Genomic DNA, 16,876 nt, shown 5'->3' on the forward strand with positions numbered 1-16,876 from the left:
TGGATTATGTTTTTGGTTTACTGAGGGAATACCTTCAGCTACCGTAGCAGAGGTGGTGGAAGGAAGGATTTACTTGCCCTCAGGCTACTGTCGAGGTTGCGGGGTAGTTTAAACCCAGATAAACTCTCTTTACACCATGTATAACTGAGAAAGGCTTGTCACGCTTTTTAAGACGCTATAAATCCACACTCCGCATCCCAGTAATTAGCTTTAGAAAAGTGCAACTTTCATTTAATTGGGGTGCATGCAGGAAAATTAAAGGACAAATCTACCATCAAAAATCTGCCATCGACAGTGATCTTTTTTTGTAATGGCAGGCAATATCCAAGCTAATTCTTCCTTTTCTACCTTAATCACCTCTGCATTAATGTTTTATTTACATTAACTGCTCAAGGCACACTGGATCTTTACACACTGTACCATCTCATTAGATCTGGCGTATGAGAAACAGATTCCAGCCACTCCTTTGATTTATCTTGTGCAAAGAGAGCATGCCACACCAACGCACTGCAGTCAGCATTTCTTTATTTCCAATGGAAACGAAGACGTTGTTCATAATGACAATCCCACTGAGACTTATTATCCCTGCTGTGTTTTGTGTGTTTCGGCAATAGACTGTACAGACTTTTTTATGAAATCTCCTGAAGTCTTGATGGCAGTATTTTGGTTGCTGTCAGGTAGTCTTTTTTTCCTGGAGCCAAATGTAAATATATTTGGACAATAGGGCCGCCACAAACGATTATTTTGATAGTCGACTAGTCACCGATTATTTTTGCGATTAGTCGACTAATCAGATCATGCATCCATTGGACGTAAAACGTACAAATAAAATACTGAAAAAAGCCAAACAATAACATTTTAAGTTATGTATATATCATGTTTAACCTGAGTAGTGAAAGACAGCGGTGGGTTTGAAAACGATTTGCCAGGTGTCCGGTGTTCTCACTGGCTCTAGTGAGCCTAGAACCCCGGCTAGCTATCGAGCTAGTGGGTAACAGACGTCTCCGAAAACGTCGGAGCGCTTTTGAAAATATGTGGTGTCTTGATAAACTGAGCAGATATTTGAGGTTTACACAGCTACATTCTCGCCTGAAAATACGTTAAACGTTTATTTTGTCACCCAGAAAGAATAATAAGAGTAACATTAAAACTAACTAGCTGCCACCATTGTTGGAAACTGAGCAGGGCCGCGCTGGGCCACCCTGTGAATTCTGGGATAGGTTGGGCCACGAAGTATACATCCGACCCATCCTTCAAATCTGGAGAAATGAAGGGCGCATTTGTCGGAGTCTTCGAATTTGGACAGCCTTCGTCGTGTCGCTGTAACGTAATTGGCCTACAAATGTGGGCAGAGGAGGATGTGGTTCCTGAATTTGGACACAGCTACGATACCGGACACAGCTTCTTCTTCTTCAGGGGCTTAACAGCAGCTGGCATCCTTGTACATGCAGTGCTGCCATCTTCTGTTTCAGTCCGTTATTACACTCTAGGATATCTAAGAGCATCTAGCTCAGTCTGCATCTTTTGGTACTCTTTTGGCTGTGTGGCTACACTCCAGACATAGATACCTATTTGAGACTTTTACTCACCAGAATTAAAGCAGACTTTTTCAGCAAATAGATCTATTGCACAAGAAATTCAGCTGACTAATTCCATTTTGGAACATGTATACAAAAGCTGGATGTAACCACTGTTACACTGATTTTACTCGCTGATTCTTTTGTGAAGCCCAGATCTTTTATTGGCTTTTCTTAAACGTCTTGGTTTTTTCAAACCGGATATGATGTGAATCCGACTGTGAAGCTGGGGAACGCCCTGTTCTCATTGCTTAAGAACTTGCAAATTGCAATCAGCATACCCTAGTTTATCCATAGGCCTTTGTACTAGTACAAGCCTTTTAGCAATGTAAGGAGTCTATAACTGTAGCCCATTAGTGATAATGCAGGTTTTCAGAACCTGGAAGCTACATCCATCTTTTATATACCGTCAGTGTTTTAGAACCAGCCTCCTGATGGGAGGAACTGCGGGCACTTAATTTTTCAGGTTCATTTTTCACTCGCAGTGTCTTCTGCTTGGTTTGAGCACATTGATTTGACTGTGCAGCTTGCAACTTTGCTTGATTTTTAAATCACAGCAATGAAAACCCGTTAGAAAACAAACAGAACTAAAAAGAACATTAATCTGGCATTGCGTGCACGGGAGTATGTAACATAAGTTTTTTTCCAACGAAGCTGCACCCACTTCAATCAGTCAGGCAGCATACAGAGAAAAACATGGATACGAATCTTTAATAATGCAAATAACACAAACGTGTTTTCGTGTGTGTTAATGAGGAATCTGTTGCTTACGGTAAGAGGATATTGAAGGATGATTTCCGGCCCTTTAAGAATTGATGTTCTTTTAGTTTCAAAACAGACAGATGTAGATTCTAGTTTGATTGTTGATTTGTCAGCGTTAGACAGCAATCACAAGTTCCTTATTTATCTCAACACAGTGAGTCAGGCTTGTATTGAGTGCCCATTAGGAGGATCATGTAGCTTTGGACTAATGTGCTTGCTCACTACTGAGAGATGACTTTTCATTATTCTTAGTTAAAAGCCTTTAATTAAGAACATTTTACTCCCTTCTTCTCATGGCTACTCACTTTTGCTCTGTCATCTTTTTTTAATCTTAATTCATCGATTTAGTTCTTTGGGGTCCTCAGGGAGCAGATTAAGGACTAGAATATGTTTTTTGGGGCAACACACTGAATTATTCTTGGTATGCATGCTGCAAAGCTCCATCTGCATCCAGTTCCCTTTTCACCGTGTATCCTTGCACACCTCCTTTATCTTCAGAATATTAATGTGCTGCACTGTCAGGAGCCATTGTTGTGATTGGTACAGAAATCTTTTTGCATGACTGGGTTCTTTTGTATTATCAGGCATATTGAACCTCTGCAGATCACACCAAATATGACATGATGGGGAGAGAGTGCATGTCTGTGTTTGTGAAAGGGATGGGGAATGCGAGAGATGGGCACTGAGGGTCATGATGGGGAGGCAGGAGGTGGGGTGCGGAGGCATATGGCAGTTGTTAAAAAAAGTGAGAGAGATGGAAACCTTTGGAAAAGCGCTGGAGGGCTCAAAGAGAGTGTGAGGGAATGAGTGAGAAAGAGGGTGTAAGGGAAACAGAAGGGCAAAACAAGTGATAAAAAAAAGTGGAGTGGACAAGTGAGAAGAAGAGATGGAAATGGCAGAAGGTGAAGAAAAAAGGAGTGAGGGGAAAAAGCGAGAGGAGAGAGAGATGGGTGAATGGGGGGATGAGAAAGAGAGGGAGAGAGAAAGTGCTAGAGGGCTGATATTTAATGTGATAAATGAGTTGTGACAGTCCGCCTCAAACCCCCTTCCAACCAGCAAAGGAGAAGCAACACAGAAATAGAAAGCATTATGGGTAAAAGGATATATACGGCGTTATGTATGTAGATAGAAAGAGAGAGGTGTGTACACACTGTAGGAAAGGAGAGGTGGAGGAAGCAAAAGGACAGTTATAGACAGAATTATAGATGTACAAAGTGAAGGAGGCGAGTGGGGATGCATACATATACACCAAAAGCAGGGAGTGACGCGAAGCAATTTGGGTAAAGGACGTACAACGTTACAGAGAGAGAACAGAAGAAGAGAGGCAATGACAAAGGAGGAGGAGGAAGGTGGGGGCTGGGGGGGGGGGGGTGTACAATGCAGCAGTGGGTTAATGATCTACAGTACGAGATTCTTCGAAATAACAAGTGGGAGAGAGGGAAAAAATGGAGGCGAGAGACCGAATGGAAAGACTGAAGATTTGAAGCAAATCTTGCAGCGGCTGTCTCTCGTGTATCGTACGTGCACCATGTCTTCAGGGGACACCTAATTACAACTCGTCATCGTACTGCATGAAACAGTGGCTGAAGCCCCCCCCACACACACACACACACACACCCGTTTTCCTCATGGTGGTAGTGGGCTACAAACTGGAGTGAGAGAGTGTGGTAGACAATGACAGCCACTGTAGTTTTGGTTGGGGAGTGGAAGCCTGGGAGATGACTCATAGGCAGGAATGAAGAAGGGAGAAACAAGAGGGAAACGAGAGGGAGGATCGGGGAGTTTTGGAGAAATAAAAGTCAGGAGTGAGGGAGAAAAGGGGGTGTGAGACACCCTATGGCTGAAGTTGTCAGTTTGATCTCCTCTCGTGAGTGAGCGTTGACTGCCTCTTCCACTTCATTCTTTCTCTTTCTTTCTTCTCCAGTTCTGCTCTGATTTGCTCTTTTCTGACACCCCTGTCTCACCACGCTGTTCTTTGCTGCCCTGTCACTTAATGCCCACGAGCCACTGTGTGATCAAACGTGGTAATTATGGCCTTCCGTTGCTGCTGGGAGAATAAAGTTTGAATCAATTAGCCATAAAAGGTATAGGCCGATACACTTGAACGAATGATTTTTACTTAAGCTTCTCTTTAGAGTGTACACATAAAAATATCTTATAATTCCATAACTTATCCCTCTGTTTTCTCCACCAGTTTGGACAGCGAGATTCTCTCAGGAGCCAGCAGACCAGTCGGTGGTGCGGGGCCAGAGGGTGATCCTGTCCTGTGTTGTATTCAACTATTCTGGCATTGTTCAGTGGACCAAAGATGGCTTGGCTCTGGGCATTGGAGAGGACCTCCGAGGTGAGACATCATACAGCCTCCCAAGGCCCTTCTTTCACTCAGTTAAGCATGTGACTAAGATTGTTTTATTATTAAAGCTGATTCTGATATCTTTGGATCGCAGCAGCTCTCGGGCTACGTTTCATGCTGCGTCTTTAGAGAAGCAGAAATTTTGATAGTGTCTGGACTTTTTCCCCCCCCTGATTCTCCATTCATGAGGTGTCTGGCCTACAATATTTACAGTGCACATGGGTAAAGTTGTACTGTGCTATGGCACCGAGCTAAAAGTGGGACTGCAGAAGGCATCAAGGTGCTACAATTGTTTAGTTTCTTTTTGTTTTGTTTGTGTGACTTTTTCCGACAATCAGCAAAAATTGGAAATGCACAAACCAAAGTACATGCAAGGCAAACGGGATGACTGAATTCCACCTTAATGAGAGCTTCTGCACCTGCCACAAAGTCCGAGTAGTAGGGCAGTTATTGGAATAGCTTGATAGCATGTTGAAAGGCTATAGAAATAGTGCAGTGATTTGCTCTTAAAGTTTGGAGGTTTTATTAAAAGTTCTTTAAAGCCATGTGAGTCTCAGCTGTGCTTTGGGCTAAATGTGATCATCAGCACAAAACTACCGTCTATGATGGCCTCACAAAATAAAATAGTTAGCAAGACAAAGTTGCTAGAAGCCTGGCTCCAACATCATGGCCTTGAAAGGGTTTTTCAATTGGACTGGTTAACACTGAGGACTGCCACTGATATTTGTTTTTGTAATGAATTAATCTGCAGAGTACTTTCTTGATAGGGTAATGAATCGCTTTCTCTAAAAGTAAACTGGTAATAATTTCCATAACCCAATGCCACATATTCACATGGTTTTAGTTGACCAACAGTAACCACCAAACATCATCCATTCAGTGTGATGCTGTGTATGCTAAAGAAAAACAGTTAGACTTTCACCGGGTCTATGCTGTGGCATGGTAGAAACATTGTTGCTTTTGTTTCTCTTGTGGACTTTGAGAGTTTTGTTAATAAAGCCACATTGTGAATGATACACTCTTGCTCAGTGTTACTAAAGCCTGTCTCATTGTAACTGTGGTATCTACTGGTTACTAAGTGTTTTTGCTGGAGAAAATGTTGGTTACAGGTGTGCCTGCGCGAGTTTCCCACAGTGATAAAAGAGGATACTGTCATATTAAAAAAAAGACACAGATGTCGCATCACTTACTGTTTATTACACTCACAAATATCCTTTTTGATAAAGTTAAGGCTGGACCAAGTATAGGCTGATAGGGGCTCATTTCATTGTTGGGCTGTTCTCCAGAATCCTGCGAGTGTCTTTGCATTATAATTCAAAGCACCTTGAGGTGATTTGTTGTGATTTGGTGCTGTATAAATACACCAGAATTGAATTGGAATCAGATTGTTGTGGCACACTGTGTACATCATTCAGCTTATGATATTTTTAGCCATTTCCTCCACATATCTTCAGTTTTTTTGATGGGAATTTCTAAACTCCCTTGGGCAGGTTTTGTAGACACCCTTCATTTTGACTAAGGAACATCACCACCTCTGTATTATTAGCAGTGGGTGACACTGATTAGCTGCCTGCTGATTTTTATTGAAAGGGCGATTCATCGCTATATACGTAACCCTCCTTCTGTTATGAAGCTCTCTGCCTGTACTGTTTCCATTTTTACCTCACATGATTCCTAGTCTGATTTTGCCTGACTTGGGCAAAACTCGGGGGCAAATGATGCATCTCATCGCTTGTTTCTAACATTGTCAGAACTGCACTGATTAGCCCAAAGGGACTAATGCTGGGGCTGTGCAATTACTGGTCTAAACAAGTGGGTACATTTTTAACTGATTGGTCCAGAGGGGCACTGCATCATCTGTCTCATGTTGTTGCCTTGCATTTGTTGTTATTGTTTTTCTGCAGATGTTGTCAATTTATAGTGTACACATTTTTTTCTGCTTGGCTCTGGATTACTTTTGTTTCACCATTTATTCCTCTCCTCTCCTCTCCTCTCCTCTCCTCTCCTCTCCTCTCCTCTCCTCTCCTCTCCTCTGTCATCTTATTCCTTTGTGACCTTCCCATCTAAGATCCCTTGTTCCTTTCTTTCTCCTTTGCTCTCCTTCTTTCAGCTGCCACTGTTGCACTGAGGCCTCTCTCATATTCTTCTTTTAACTTGTCGGGCTCGTCTCTCCTTAGCTTGACACACTCTTATTTCATCCCCTCCTCTTTCTGTCATCCTTTCTGTCATTTCTTTCTCCTTCGGCCTGTCCTTGTCTGTCCTGCCTTTTCCTCATTCCTCCTTACTTTAGTTGATTCATATTATTACTGTAACAGTCTAGTGCCTAAAGCTTGAAAAACAAACCCCCCCCCAAAAAACAAAAACGTGAATGAACACTGGCCACTTAGTGCACACATACTCTCACTGTGTGTGTGTTGTTTGTGTATGGAGCACTGTCCCTCTGCCCCCCACCACCATCCCTGCTTCTCTGGGCTTTTCATACGCTTTCTCGCCCTCAACATTTCACATGCAAATGCACGCATATACAAGGCACACGCATGCACAAATGCATGCAGAAAGAAGGACGCGCAAGGTTAGGCGAGCTGCAAGGCTCAGTTCAGAGGCTGCACATGCAAACGGCAGCAGAGATCTATTTTTTCACATGTGAACTACGTCTGGGCAGCAAACATGAATTCTGCACCATGGACTAGAGTCGATGTGAGTCCTCTAAAACGTTGCTGTCATAATGCATTCATCTTTTCCCCCTGCTGGGTAAAGAGAGCAGGGATGCCACCTAATGGTGAGAATGTATAGTGTATTGTCACACAACTGGGTTGTATGCTGGATGGGGGAAGGGAAGATTACAAGGCTGTGTCTCGTGTGTGTGTTTTACTGTGCATGCGCATCGTGAAACTAAGTGAATGCATGCTTGTTTTTTTTTAAAATCAGTCACGTCATGTGGCCGTGCTTTGCTCTGTTGTCCTTTACGCTGATGGTTAAAAGGTCCAATTTCTACCTCACGTATGACACATATCTGATGATTGAAATCTGCGTGAACTTCAGCAAGCTGCAAGATATTGCAGAATATGTTGGGCCCTTGAAGCATGTGACTATGGGTAGTTAGTATTTGAAGGTTCAAATATAAAAGATGAATAAAATAAAAAAAACATAAGCACACAAGACAACATTGATACGTGGGAATAGATTTGAGACTACAGCTAAAATGTCAACATAAGAGTGGAAATACAGATTAAAAATGTCCCTGTTGCTTGTCTTTTTATTGTTTTCAGATGTGCCGGAACCCTAAACAGATATACAAAGCAAGCAATAATATAATATGCACTCTTTGTTTGTTGTGAAGCTATATCCTTGGTTTGTGTATGTGTGTTCCCAGCCTGGCCCAGGTACCGTGTGCTGCGGGTCCAGGAGTTGGGCCAGTACAACCTGGAAATTCTGTCAGCTGATCTGTCCGATGACTCCCTGTATGAGTGCCAGGCGCCAGATGCTGCCCTGAGGTCCAGAAGGGCCAAACTCACTGTCCTCAGTATGTTTGTGTGCATCTGTGTCTTTGCACATGACTATGGGATGCACGCGAGACGGTGTTTGATTCTAACTGCGCTCTTTTTCTGCTGCAGTCCCCCCAGACGACCCAGTGATTGATGGGGGTCCGGAGGTACTGCTGAATGCAGGGGAGTCCTACAACCTGAGCTGTGTGTCTCGAGGGGCAAAGCCGCCCTCCATGATCGAGTGGCTCAAAGATGGTCTACCTGTGGAGGGGGCTAACAGCATCACTGTAAACCTAAAAAGACAAACCCACACATGAGCCTAGAAATACTGAACACACATACACAGTATCTGCAGTTCTAACACTCCTATATGTGCGTATCTCTCTCTGTCTTCCTATCCTCCAATCATCAGGAAGTGCTTCCAGACAGGAAGCGGGTGACCACACGGAGCTATCTGCCTATCCAGCCGGTTGACACCGATACTGGGAGGAACTACAGCTGTGTGGCCACCAATCTGGCTGTTCCCACTGGCAAAAGCACAACCGTCACTCTTAACGTGCACCGTAAGCAGTGATTTTCTTAATACAGACAAGTTAGCAAACTGAGAAGAAAAATAATGTATTCCACATCTCATTCAGATTCCCTGACTGAAGGATAAATACATATATTAACAGCAAATATTGACTACAGAGACAAACACAAATATAATGACTGTTCCCCCTGCTACTTTTATTATTATTATTTTTATGACAAAAAAGAACAAGCATCATAATTTTGAATGTATACCATCTGCCACCAGATAAAAGCTTTTATAGCAGCTATTAAGTAATGCGCGGCAGCCATTTTGCATCAGCCTGTCCTCCAGATTGCTGCATGCATTAGATGTGCTAGGGCCTGGTCTTATGTGAGTCTCTTTTGCTCTCTCTCTCCTCCAGATTCACCAATAGTGACCTTGTCCATTGAGCCTCGCTCTGTCCTAGAAGGGGACAGAGTCACTTTCACCTGCCAGGCTCACGCCAACCCTCCTATCATGGGCTACAGGTCGGCTTCATTCTCATTTTCAGCATGCTTCTTAAAGTAGCTGCTACAAAGTCAAAGTGACAGATTTTAGTTTCAAACTAAGTTATGGTTTCTTTTAAATCCACTCCGTGTACTCAGGGAAACAATTTTAGGTTTCAATTCATGTCACACATGCTACTCATCTTTGTGTTTTTCCGGGTTTTTTTTAGTACATCTAACGCACTGTATTAAATCCTAGATGGGCTAAGGGCGGCGTGGTGCTGCAGGGTGCCAGGGAAAGCGTGTTCACCACCAAGGCCGACCACTCCTTCTTCACCGAGCCGGTTTCATGTCTTGTTTTCAATGCTGTGGGAAAAACCAACGTCAGCATCTTGGTGGACGTTCACTGTGAGTCACACTGTAGTCATCTCACTATGTTCAATAAGTTGCGGCCCACTTCACTCACTACGGTCCAGAGTCAGAGGGATAAAACACACCGTTGTTGTGTTTCTTTTTCTCCGAGTAGCTTTTCCCCTTTTAGTCCTACTGCATTATTACTCTCTCTCTCTTTCAATCTCTGTCTCCAGTCGGTCCAATCCTGCTGGTGGAGCCACAGCCAAAAACAGTAGATGTTGACTCTGATGTGACCCTCAACTGCAAATGGGCTGGAAACCCTCCGCTCACACTCACCTGGTTCAAAAAGGGTTCAAACATGGTAAGAAGCTAAGAGCCCACGCTTTGCACATTTTCCTCTGTACTTGTGCTCACACTGTTTTTACAGGTCACACTTTCTTCCCAAGTGTTTACAAAAGCGCCCGGTCATCGAAAAGCATTATGTTATATTTTCAAACACCATCTTTTATATTTATAACTTACATGAAACTAGGTTTTGATTTGTTGTCTATAGTAATATGATTCCAATTTAGTAACTCTATCCTAATCTATAATCAGCAAAAGGTATTAATAATATTTAATATTTCAATTATGTCAATAAAGTTATTTTCAATTTGAATTTTAGAAAATCTGTTTGTTGACAAATGTCTGGTTAACTATTAGTAACTTGTCGCTCACATCTATTGTATTTCCCCCCCAAAAATGGTAAATTTAGTTGGTGTTTGCAAATAATAACCTGTATGTAAAAAAATGAGTGTAGTGATCATGACATCACTCACTGGTTTACAAAGTACCATTTTTTTATGGAGGATCGGGAGATGATGATTTCATGATTTAATATTGACTTGTGGAAAAAACTATGAGCTAGAAAATAAGACATTAATACAATAATTCATTATCTGATCATTTCATGGACAATAAAAATGTGAATTATAGATAAATATTTCTAAATTAACTATTAATATATTAATAAATACTTCAAATAGAAAAAGGATTTACAGAAAAAATCTCAATAAACTCTCAATAGGAAACCTCATTTAACCTCATGTAGTTAAGCTATTGGATTAGCTGCTCCAGTTAGCATTTAAGTAAATGTTTGTGCTTGTTTAAGGAGACTTAACCTCGTGTATGACTGAGCCTGTATAAGAAGTATGCAAAGGGACACTGCAGTGAAATGATCCTCTAAGTGTGCTCTGGTGAACTCAGCCTGACCACCTGTTATAAATAACGTGCTAACATGGCTAACCGTAGCATCACTTTTAGCCTCATGTTAGCTTTTGAAAATATTACTAGCACTAGCTAGCTATCGTTTTTAGTAAGCTAATTTGCTTTTCACAAACAAAAAGCCTGTCACATTTACACACAGTGTTAGAGCAATCACTGAAACATACAACCTTTAAAATAATTATTAAAATGCTCTCATCAGTCCAGATATTACCACATAACGTTCTGATGCTTAAAAGACTTTAGACAGGGTGATTACAATGACAGAACAGCAGTTCAGTCATTTCTTTTATTATTGATATTCAACAAAGTATGAAACACTGAATTATGAAAGTGCAGGAAAGCCAAGGACACGTGATTTCTGATAGACGGATCATAAATGGCCCAGCATTTTTCAAAGAATGCAAGCTGTCCAATTGTATGTTGGTATTGTTTCTGGAAATTGCACAGTTGGATTGATCAGTTCTGCAGAGCAGGGCATGGTACAGCTCAGGGATGAAAACTCTGTCTGTTCATCATCTACCTGAAATTGAGTTATTCATTATTTTGTCTGTTCCTATATCTTGTGCTGCTCAACAGAGCTGTAGACAGGTATAGACTTCTGGCTGATCTTGATGAGTGGTTGTTGCACAGAGGATGCAAAACACTGATGTTTGTCTCCTCGCCAGGATTAAGCCATCCCTCAGCTTTAAGGTGAAGGAAAGTGGCATAGAAGAGATTCAAGGAAATATTCAAATACGTTCCTCAGCAGCTGCTGATGAATTCTAAAAAGAAAGAGTCAAAAATACTTGCAGGTCACTTTCACCATTCACTTAACAGTGACATCCAACTGCTGATACATTTGAATAACTCTGATGTATAAAAGAAGATTTGGCAGATTTTTCATGGGTGCAACCCACATACACAACTCTGCTGCTCAACCGACAAATGCATTTTCTTTACAAATGTGGCACAATTTAAGGGAAAATAAACAGGCTTTCAAATGGTTTGAGATTTACTGACAATAAGCAAATCTACCAAACTCATACATCAGATGTGGTGTGATTTTGCAGGACTTACGGTATGTTATTAAACCTTTGATGGCTAGGTGTACAGTGCTCCTTAAATGGTTTTCATTGCTTAGATTTGTGTCAAAGTGTGTGCACTTGTGTAAGTAAGACAAATGAACTGAAATCAATAGCATCATCTTTAGCCTTTCTCTTGATAGAGCGCAGCAATACAAGGACTGACAGACATAATCGCCCTGTCAAGTCTTTTAAGGTTTCAAGTATCAGAAAATTATGTGTTAACATCTGGACTGATGAGCCCGTGTCTACTGCCATTTTTGTTTTACACACAATTCCTCTTTTTAAATAGCATTTTTGAAAATCTATTTTTTACACTGTAAATTTGAAATGTTTTTTTATTGAGAGTTATTTTTGTTCTGTAAATCCTTTTTTCTATTTGAAGTATTTATTAATGGGATAATAGTTAATTTAGAAGTATTTATATTTCTTATATATTCTTTCTTAAATATCTATAATTCCTCCTTTGGATGTTGATTAAATTACTGTCTAAATAAATAAAATAAACATCACAAAATGCTTTATTTGATCTCTGAGTCTTCTGGACCTCCATATTTTTGGCCAACACCCTGCTTCTTTTTTTTGTTTTCTTCTTTTTTGAGTTTAAAATGATCTGAGATCTAAGCCATTATAGAGGGAACCCTATTCTAACCTTTGCAGAAAGGTAAAGCAAGCATTTATGGAATGAATTTTGGTGTGTGTCACTTTGACTCTTTATGGATTATTTGCCAAAACTTTAACACAAGCTTTTAATAAAAGCAAAAATAATGCTTCTGTTTTGCCTAGGGTTAGAGTTATGGTGGGCACCAATGACAGCTCAGATCTCAGAGGCTCAACATGGGGCTCTTTGAGGATTGACTTGCGTCTGGAACCAGCCTCTAATGGTTATTCGGCACACTGCAGTTTCTGGCTTTATATCTGACTGAATTTTTGAGGATCAGCAGTTACCTCTTTGTGCTGTTGCTACCATAAGTGTCACCATGGACTGTTTGGTTAGCAATAAGGCTGTTTATGTTAGCTGCGGTGACTTACAGTGGGGAAGAGACCATCACTAAGACAGTAAAAGAAATGGGCTTGTTACATGTCTTTGTTTGGAAACTGTGGTCTGCCTTGGCCAAAAACCACATCTGTATAATCAAACTCGTTCAGGTGTTTTTCTTTCTACATGCTTACATATTTAGACATAATTTAACATGGCTAATTTTCAGATGGATTTGGTTGCTAAGCGTCTTCAAAACCTTTGTGATAGGTTAAAATTGGATGTGCATTTTTGCATTGTTGGCAATTTAGAGTCAGAGTGGAAGAACATGTATACTTAAATACTATCTACGATGGGATCTTTTGAGATAATACACATGGACCTTTTTTCTCCCTATACACTGTACATGTGGACCTTTATTCTGTTTATTCCTTGCTGCAGTTTTGCAGATGCCTTGTTTATATTTCTTTTTTCACTCCCCCACAGGTTCTGAGTAACAGCAATCAGCTGTTTCTGAAGTCGGTAAGCCAGGCGGATGCTGGCCAGTATGTATGCAAGGCTATCGTCCCACGGATTGGAGTAGGAGAGACTGAGGTCACGCTCACAGTCAACGGTCAGCAAACATCAACACAGTTTAATGTGTCACTGCTTGTAAACGAAAATGTTGTACTTTCGAAAAGGTCAGCGTCTCTGTAATTGAAAGAAAAAAAAATTGCTATATGTCTAAAGTGGTGGGCACTTGTTTTTGACCATCCTACACCTCCTTTTGAACAGGTCCGTAAGGTCAACAGTTAAAAAAAGAAACGAGCAATAAGCTTGGGTTTAGCGGTTTTTAGTAGTTTCTTTTACATTTTTGTTAAATGCATCCACATGTTCTCTCCCTGCAGGCCCACCCATCATTTCCAGTGATCCAGTCCAGTATGCCGGGAGAGGAGAGAGAGGAGAGGTGAAATGCTACATAGCTAGTACACCTCCTCCAGATAAGATAGTAAGTGAAAGGAAATGTGACTCATTTGTGGCAAAAAAAACCCGAAGATAATTTTTTCTACATTTTAGTCCAGACCGAGAAAAACGCCAAACCAGGAGAAGCTTTGGTCACAGAGACAACAAGGTTGTGCCTTTTAGTCCGACAGCAGTATCTATTTTATGGTTACTGTACCTTCCTTTTCGTAAATGGTTCTTTTCCTGCATGGCGAATGCTTTTAGGCACCGACACTGTCCCCTTTTCTATTTGAGTGGTGACTCACCCTTAAACTCTCCTAGAATGTTCTTCCATCCCATCACATAAACAAACCAACACTAAGCCGGCCCGCTTTTAGCTCTGCGTCAGAAATCGTCCTGGATGCTTTCCCTGCTTGGTTGTATCACAGAAACGCAGCAGTAGTAGCTCCGCGGCTCCCCCGCCTCTGTGACTGATCCATCCTGACTTGCGTTGCACGCTTCTAATGCAAGTGGCGGTGGTTTGGGCAGAGAAAGATTTATAAAATATAAAAGACTGGGGAAGAACAGTTGTCCCAGTAAACGCCACAGCCAAGAGAATCTCCTTCTCTCGAATAAGTGGGCAGATTATGGAAACATGTGGGCTTATGTATAATTAACTCACCTTAGCGCAGTACTTCAGTGCTGAATAATACAGCTGCTTTTAGTGGCTTTAAGGTTGGAGGGTGTGCAAGATTCTCACCAGCTTATTCATCTATTACTGTCATGTCATTCTACAATGTTAGTGTGACACATTATAGCCAGTTGGCATTTTTGAAAAGAAATATCTTAACAGCTACGATCACCCTGTTGTGTTGAGAAAAGCAAATATTTAAACAGCGGTAATTTCAATTTTTTTATTCATGTTTGAAAAACTGAAAATGTAGTGTGGCGATAGCACAAATCATTAAACTGCCAGTTACTTAGATCTTCTGCATTTATTAGCCATACTGTGAACACTTTTATGTAACCAGTTCTGTTTCAGGTACCCTTTAATGTGCTTGAATACAGCACATTAATATGTATTTGTGCACAAATGCATAACTGGAAGCATTTGACTTGACTGTGATTTGATAGCTGGGGTGGGAATCATAAAGTAAGTCATAATAATATCCTCATATGTTTCCCATGGTAACGACGGTATCACAGGACAACTCCTGCTATAATGGTTGCAAGAGTAGGACTCGTCACAGTATTTATGTAACTTTATTATGGAGTGAAATGAAGTAGTGACTCCTGCACGGCTACAAAAAAATCATGACATTAGTGCAAAACACAGTGTGATGTTTTTTTTCTATACTGAGCAGGTCTTACACAGCTTTCCTGACTACAATGAATCTGCTCTTGAAGCCTTTTAATTGAATCTGATTTAGTCTAACGGGGTTTGTGCGTGCGCGTCAGGTGTGGGCGTGGAAGGAAAACGTGTGGGAGAAGGAGAAGGGGACGCTGCTGGAGAGGTACACAGTGGAGCAGAGCAAACTGTCATCTGAGGGCGGTGGCGTCCTCTCCACCCTCACCATCAACAACGTGATGGAGTCCGACTTCCTGTCCACTTACAACTGCACGGCCTGGAACTCCTTCGGCCCGGGCACCATGATCATCACGCTGGAGGAGACCGGTGTGTTTCACATATATTTATAGAACATTTTTCAGTGTTCTGGAGAAAATCTCAATGAAATGGCCATCTAGTGGGAAGGAGAAGTGAACACAATTATTCAGAAGTTTCACAAGGAAAGAAGACAATGATTAGAGTATGAGTTTAAAACAAAATATGCACATAAATCATAGTAAAAGCTGATTGTGTGTATGCATATAGCGACTAAAAGATGTTTCCTGCTTATATATTAAATTTTACATGTCTTGTTATGTAGCTTCATAAAATATTTGTTCCATTAAAGCCTTGCTGCTGCAGCGAAGAGCAGACATCTGTAACTCACTGTTCCTCTCTCTCACCCTCTCATTACAGAGGAGTTTCCAGTGGGGCTAATAGCTGGTGGGACCGTGGGCTCTACCATCCTCTTGTTCATATTCCTGCTGGTCCTCGTTCTCATTTTCTACCGGCAACGCAAAGGCAGTGAGTCGTACTCTCCATATGCTTTCACGTACATTATAAAGAAAATCTGCAAATCCATTGTTTCCCATGCCTTTTAAGGGAGCATCGCAGATTAAATGCTTCATTTAATGCCAAAAAACGGGCAGCAAACCAGAGAAAATCAAACACCTACGACTTCCTCTCCACCGTATGGATGCAGGTCCCCTCTGAACTTGTTCCCTTCAGCTCACGAAAACACACCGACTGACAAGCGTGTGTCAAGCTGCATTCAACCTCGCCGTGTTTTGCTTCCAGGTCGGCGCGGGGTCACGCTGGGTAAGCCCGACATCAAGGTAGAAACGATAAACAAGGAGACCCACAGCTTAGAGGAGGACTCCGGCAGCGTGTCCACAGCTTCGCGCATGGTCAAGGCCATGTACTCGGTGAGAAGCGGCAGGGTGTGTGCGTCTGTGTGTGTGTGTTTGGGTTGGATACTGTTTACACAGCCTGTAGTTGTAGAAAAAAACCCTCAGATTAACTCGGTAACCTCTTCCTGCACCACACTGTGGCTTTTGACTAAAGAAAAACACCATGTTTTTTCCCTTTTAATCTCCCCTTTTTAACACTTTCAATCCCATTTTCTCTTCTCCTGTCACACTCTGTCGCCTCCTTCCCTTTTCCTGTCTCCTCCTTGTTTTTGTTTTTTTGTTTTGTTTTGTTGTTTGACGGTTTAGTTTCTCCCCTCTGTGTCCTTCTCTCCTTCCAATCAGCCCTTTAAAGATGACATAGAGCTCAAGTCTGACCTCCGCAGTGACACCCTGGACACCCGCCAGGAGTATGACCTCAAGGTGAGATCACACAGATGCCAGAAACATTTGCGTATGTCAGTTCAGGAATGAGTGTTCTTCAAAACGTTGGAAAAAAGTACGATTTCTGAAGCCAGATTTTTCCTTTGGGCTAATCGTCTTTTCAGCAGAGATGTGTTCTGCCTCATTTGCTGGTGGTATGCTGGGAATAGTGTAAGTGCTGT

General features: G+C 41.6%; 1 protein-coding gene across 3 annotated transcripts in view; it reads left to right on the forward strand.

Annotated features, from left to right (window-relative positions):
* kirrel1a (kirre like nephrin family adhesion molecule 1a) overlaps positions 1 to 16,876 on the forward strand; it is a 32,543-nt gene that overhangs the window by 11,252 nt on the left and 4,415 nt on the right. For 2 of the 3 annotated variants that reach the window (XM_026160198.1, XM_026160210.1), the window contains exons 2-14: positions 4,534 to 4,683; positions 8,066 to 8,215; positions 8,307 to 8,464; positions 8,590 to 8,740; positions 9,113 to 9,218; positions 9,436 to 9,584; positions 9,764 to 9,891; positions 13,323 to 13,449; positions 13,724 to 13,824; positions 15,216 to 15,432; positions 15,781 to 15,888; positions 16,162 to 16,289; positions 16,581 to 16,694. In XM_026160198.1, coding sequence (XP_026015983.1) covers positions 4,534 to 4,683; positions 8,066 to 8,215; positions 8,307 to 8,464; positions 8,590 to 8,740; positions 9,113 to 9,218; positions 9,436 to 9,584; positions 9,764 to 9,891; positions 13,323 to 13,449; positions 13,724 to 13,824; positions 15,216 to 15,432; positions 15,781 to 15,888; positions 16,162 to 16,289; positions 16,581 to 16,694 — 1,787 coding nt within the window. The remainder of the gene's footprint in view (positions 1 to 4,533; positions 4,684 to 8,065; positions 8,216 to 8,306; positions 8,465 to 8,589; positions 8,741 to 9,112; positions 9,219 to 9,435; positions 9,585 to 9,763; positions 9,892 to 13,322; positions 13,450 to 13,723; positions 13,825 to 15,215; positions 15,433 to 15,780; positions 15,889 to 16,161; positions 16,290 to 16,580; positions 16,695 to 16,876) is intronic. The other variant, XM_026160219.1, reaches the window with a different exon arrangement.

This window comes from Astatotilapia calliptera, chromosome 3 (genome assembly GCF_900246225.1).
Source record: "Astatotilapia calliptera chromosome 3, fAstCal1.2, whole genome shotgun sequence".
NCBI lineage: Eukaryota > Metazoa > Chordata > Actinopteri > Cichliformes > Cichlidae > Astatotilapia > Astatotilapia calliptera.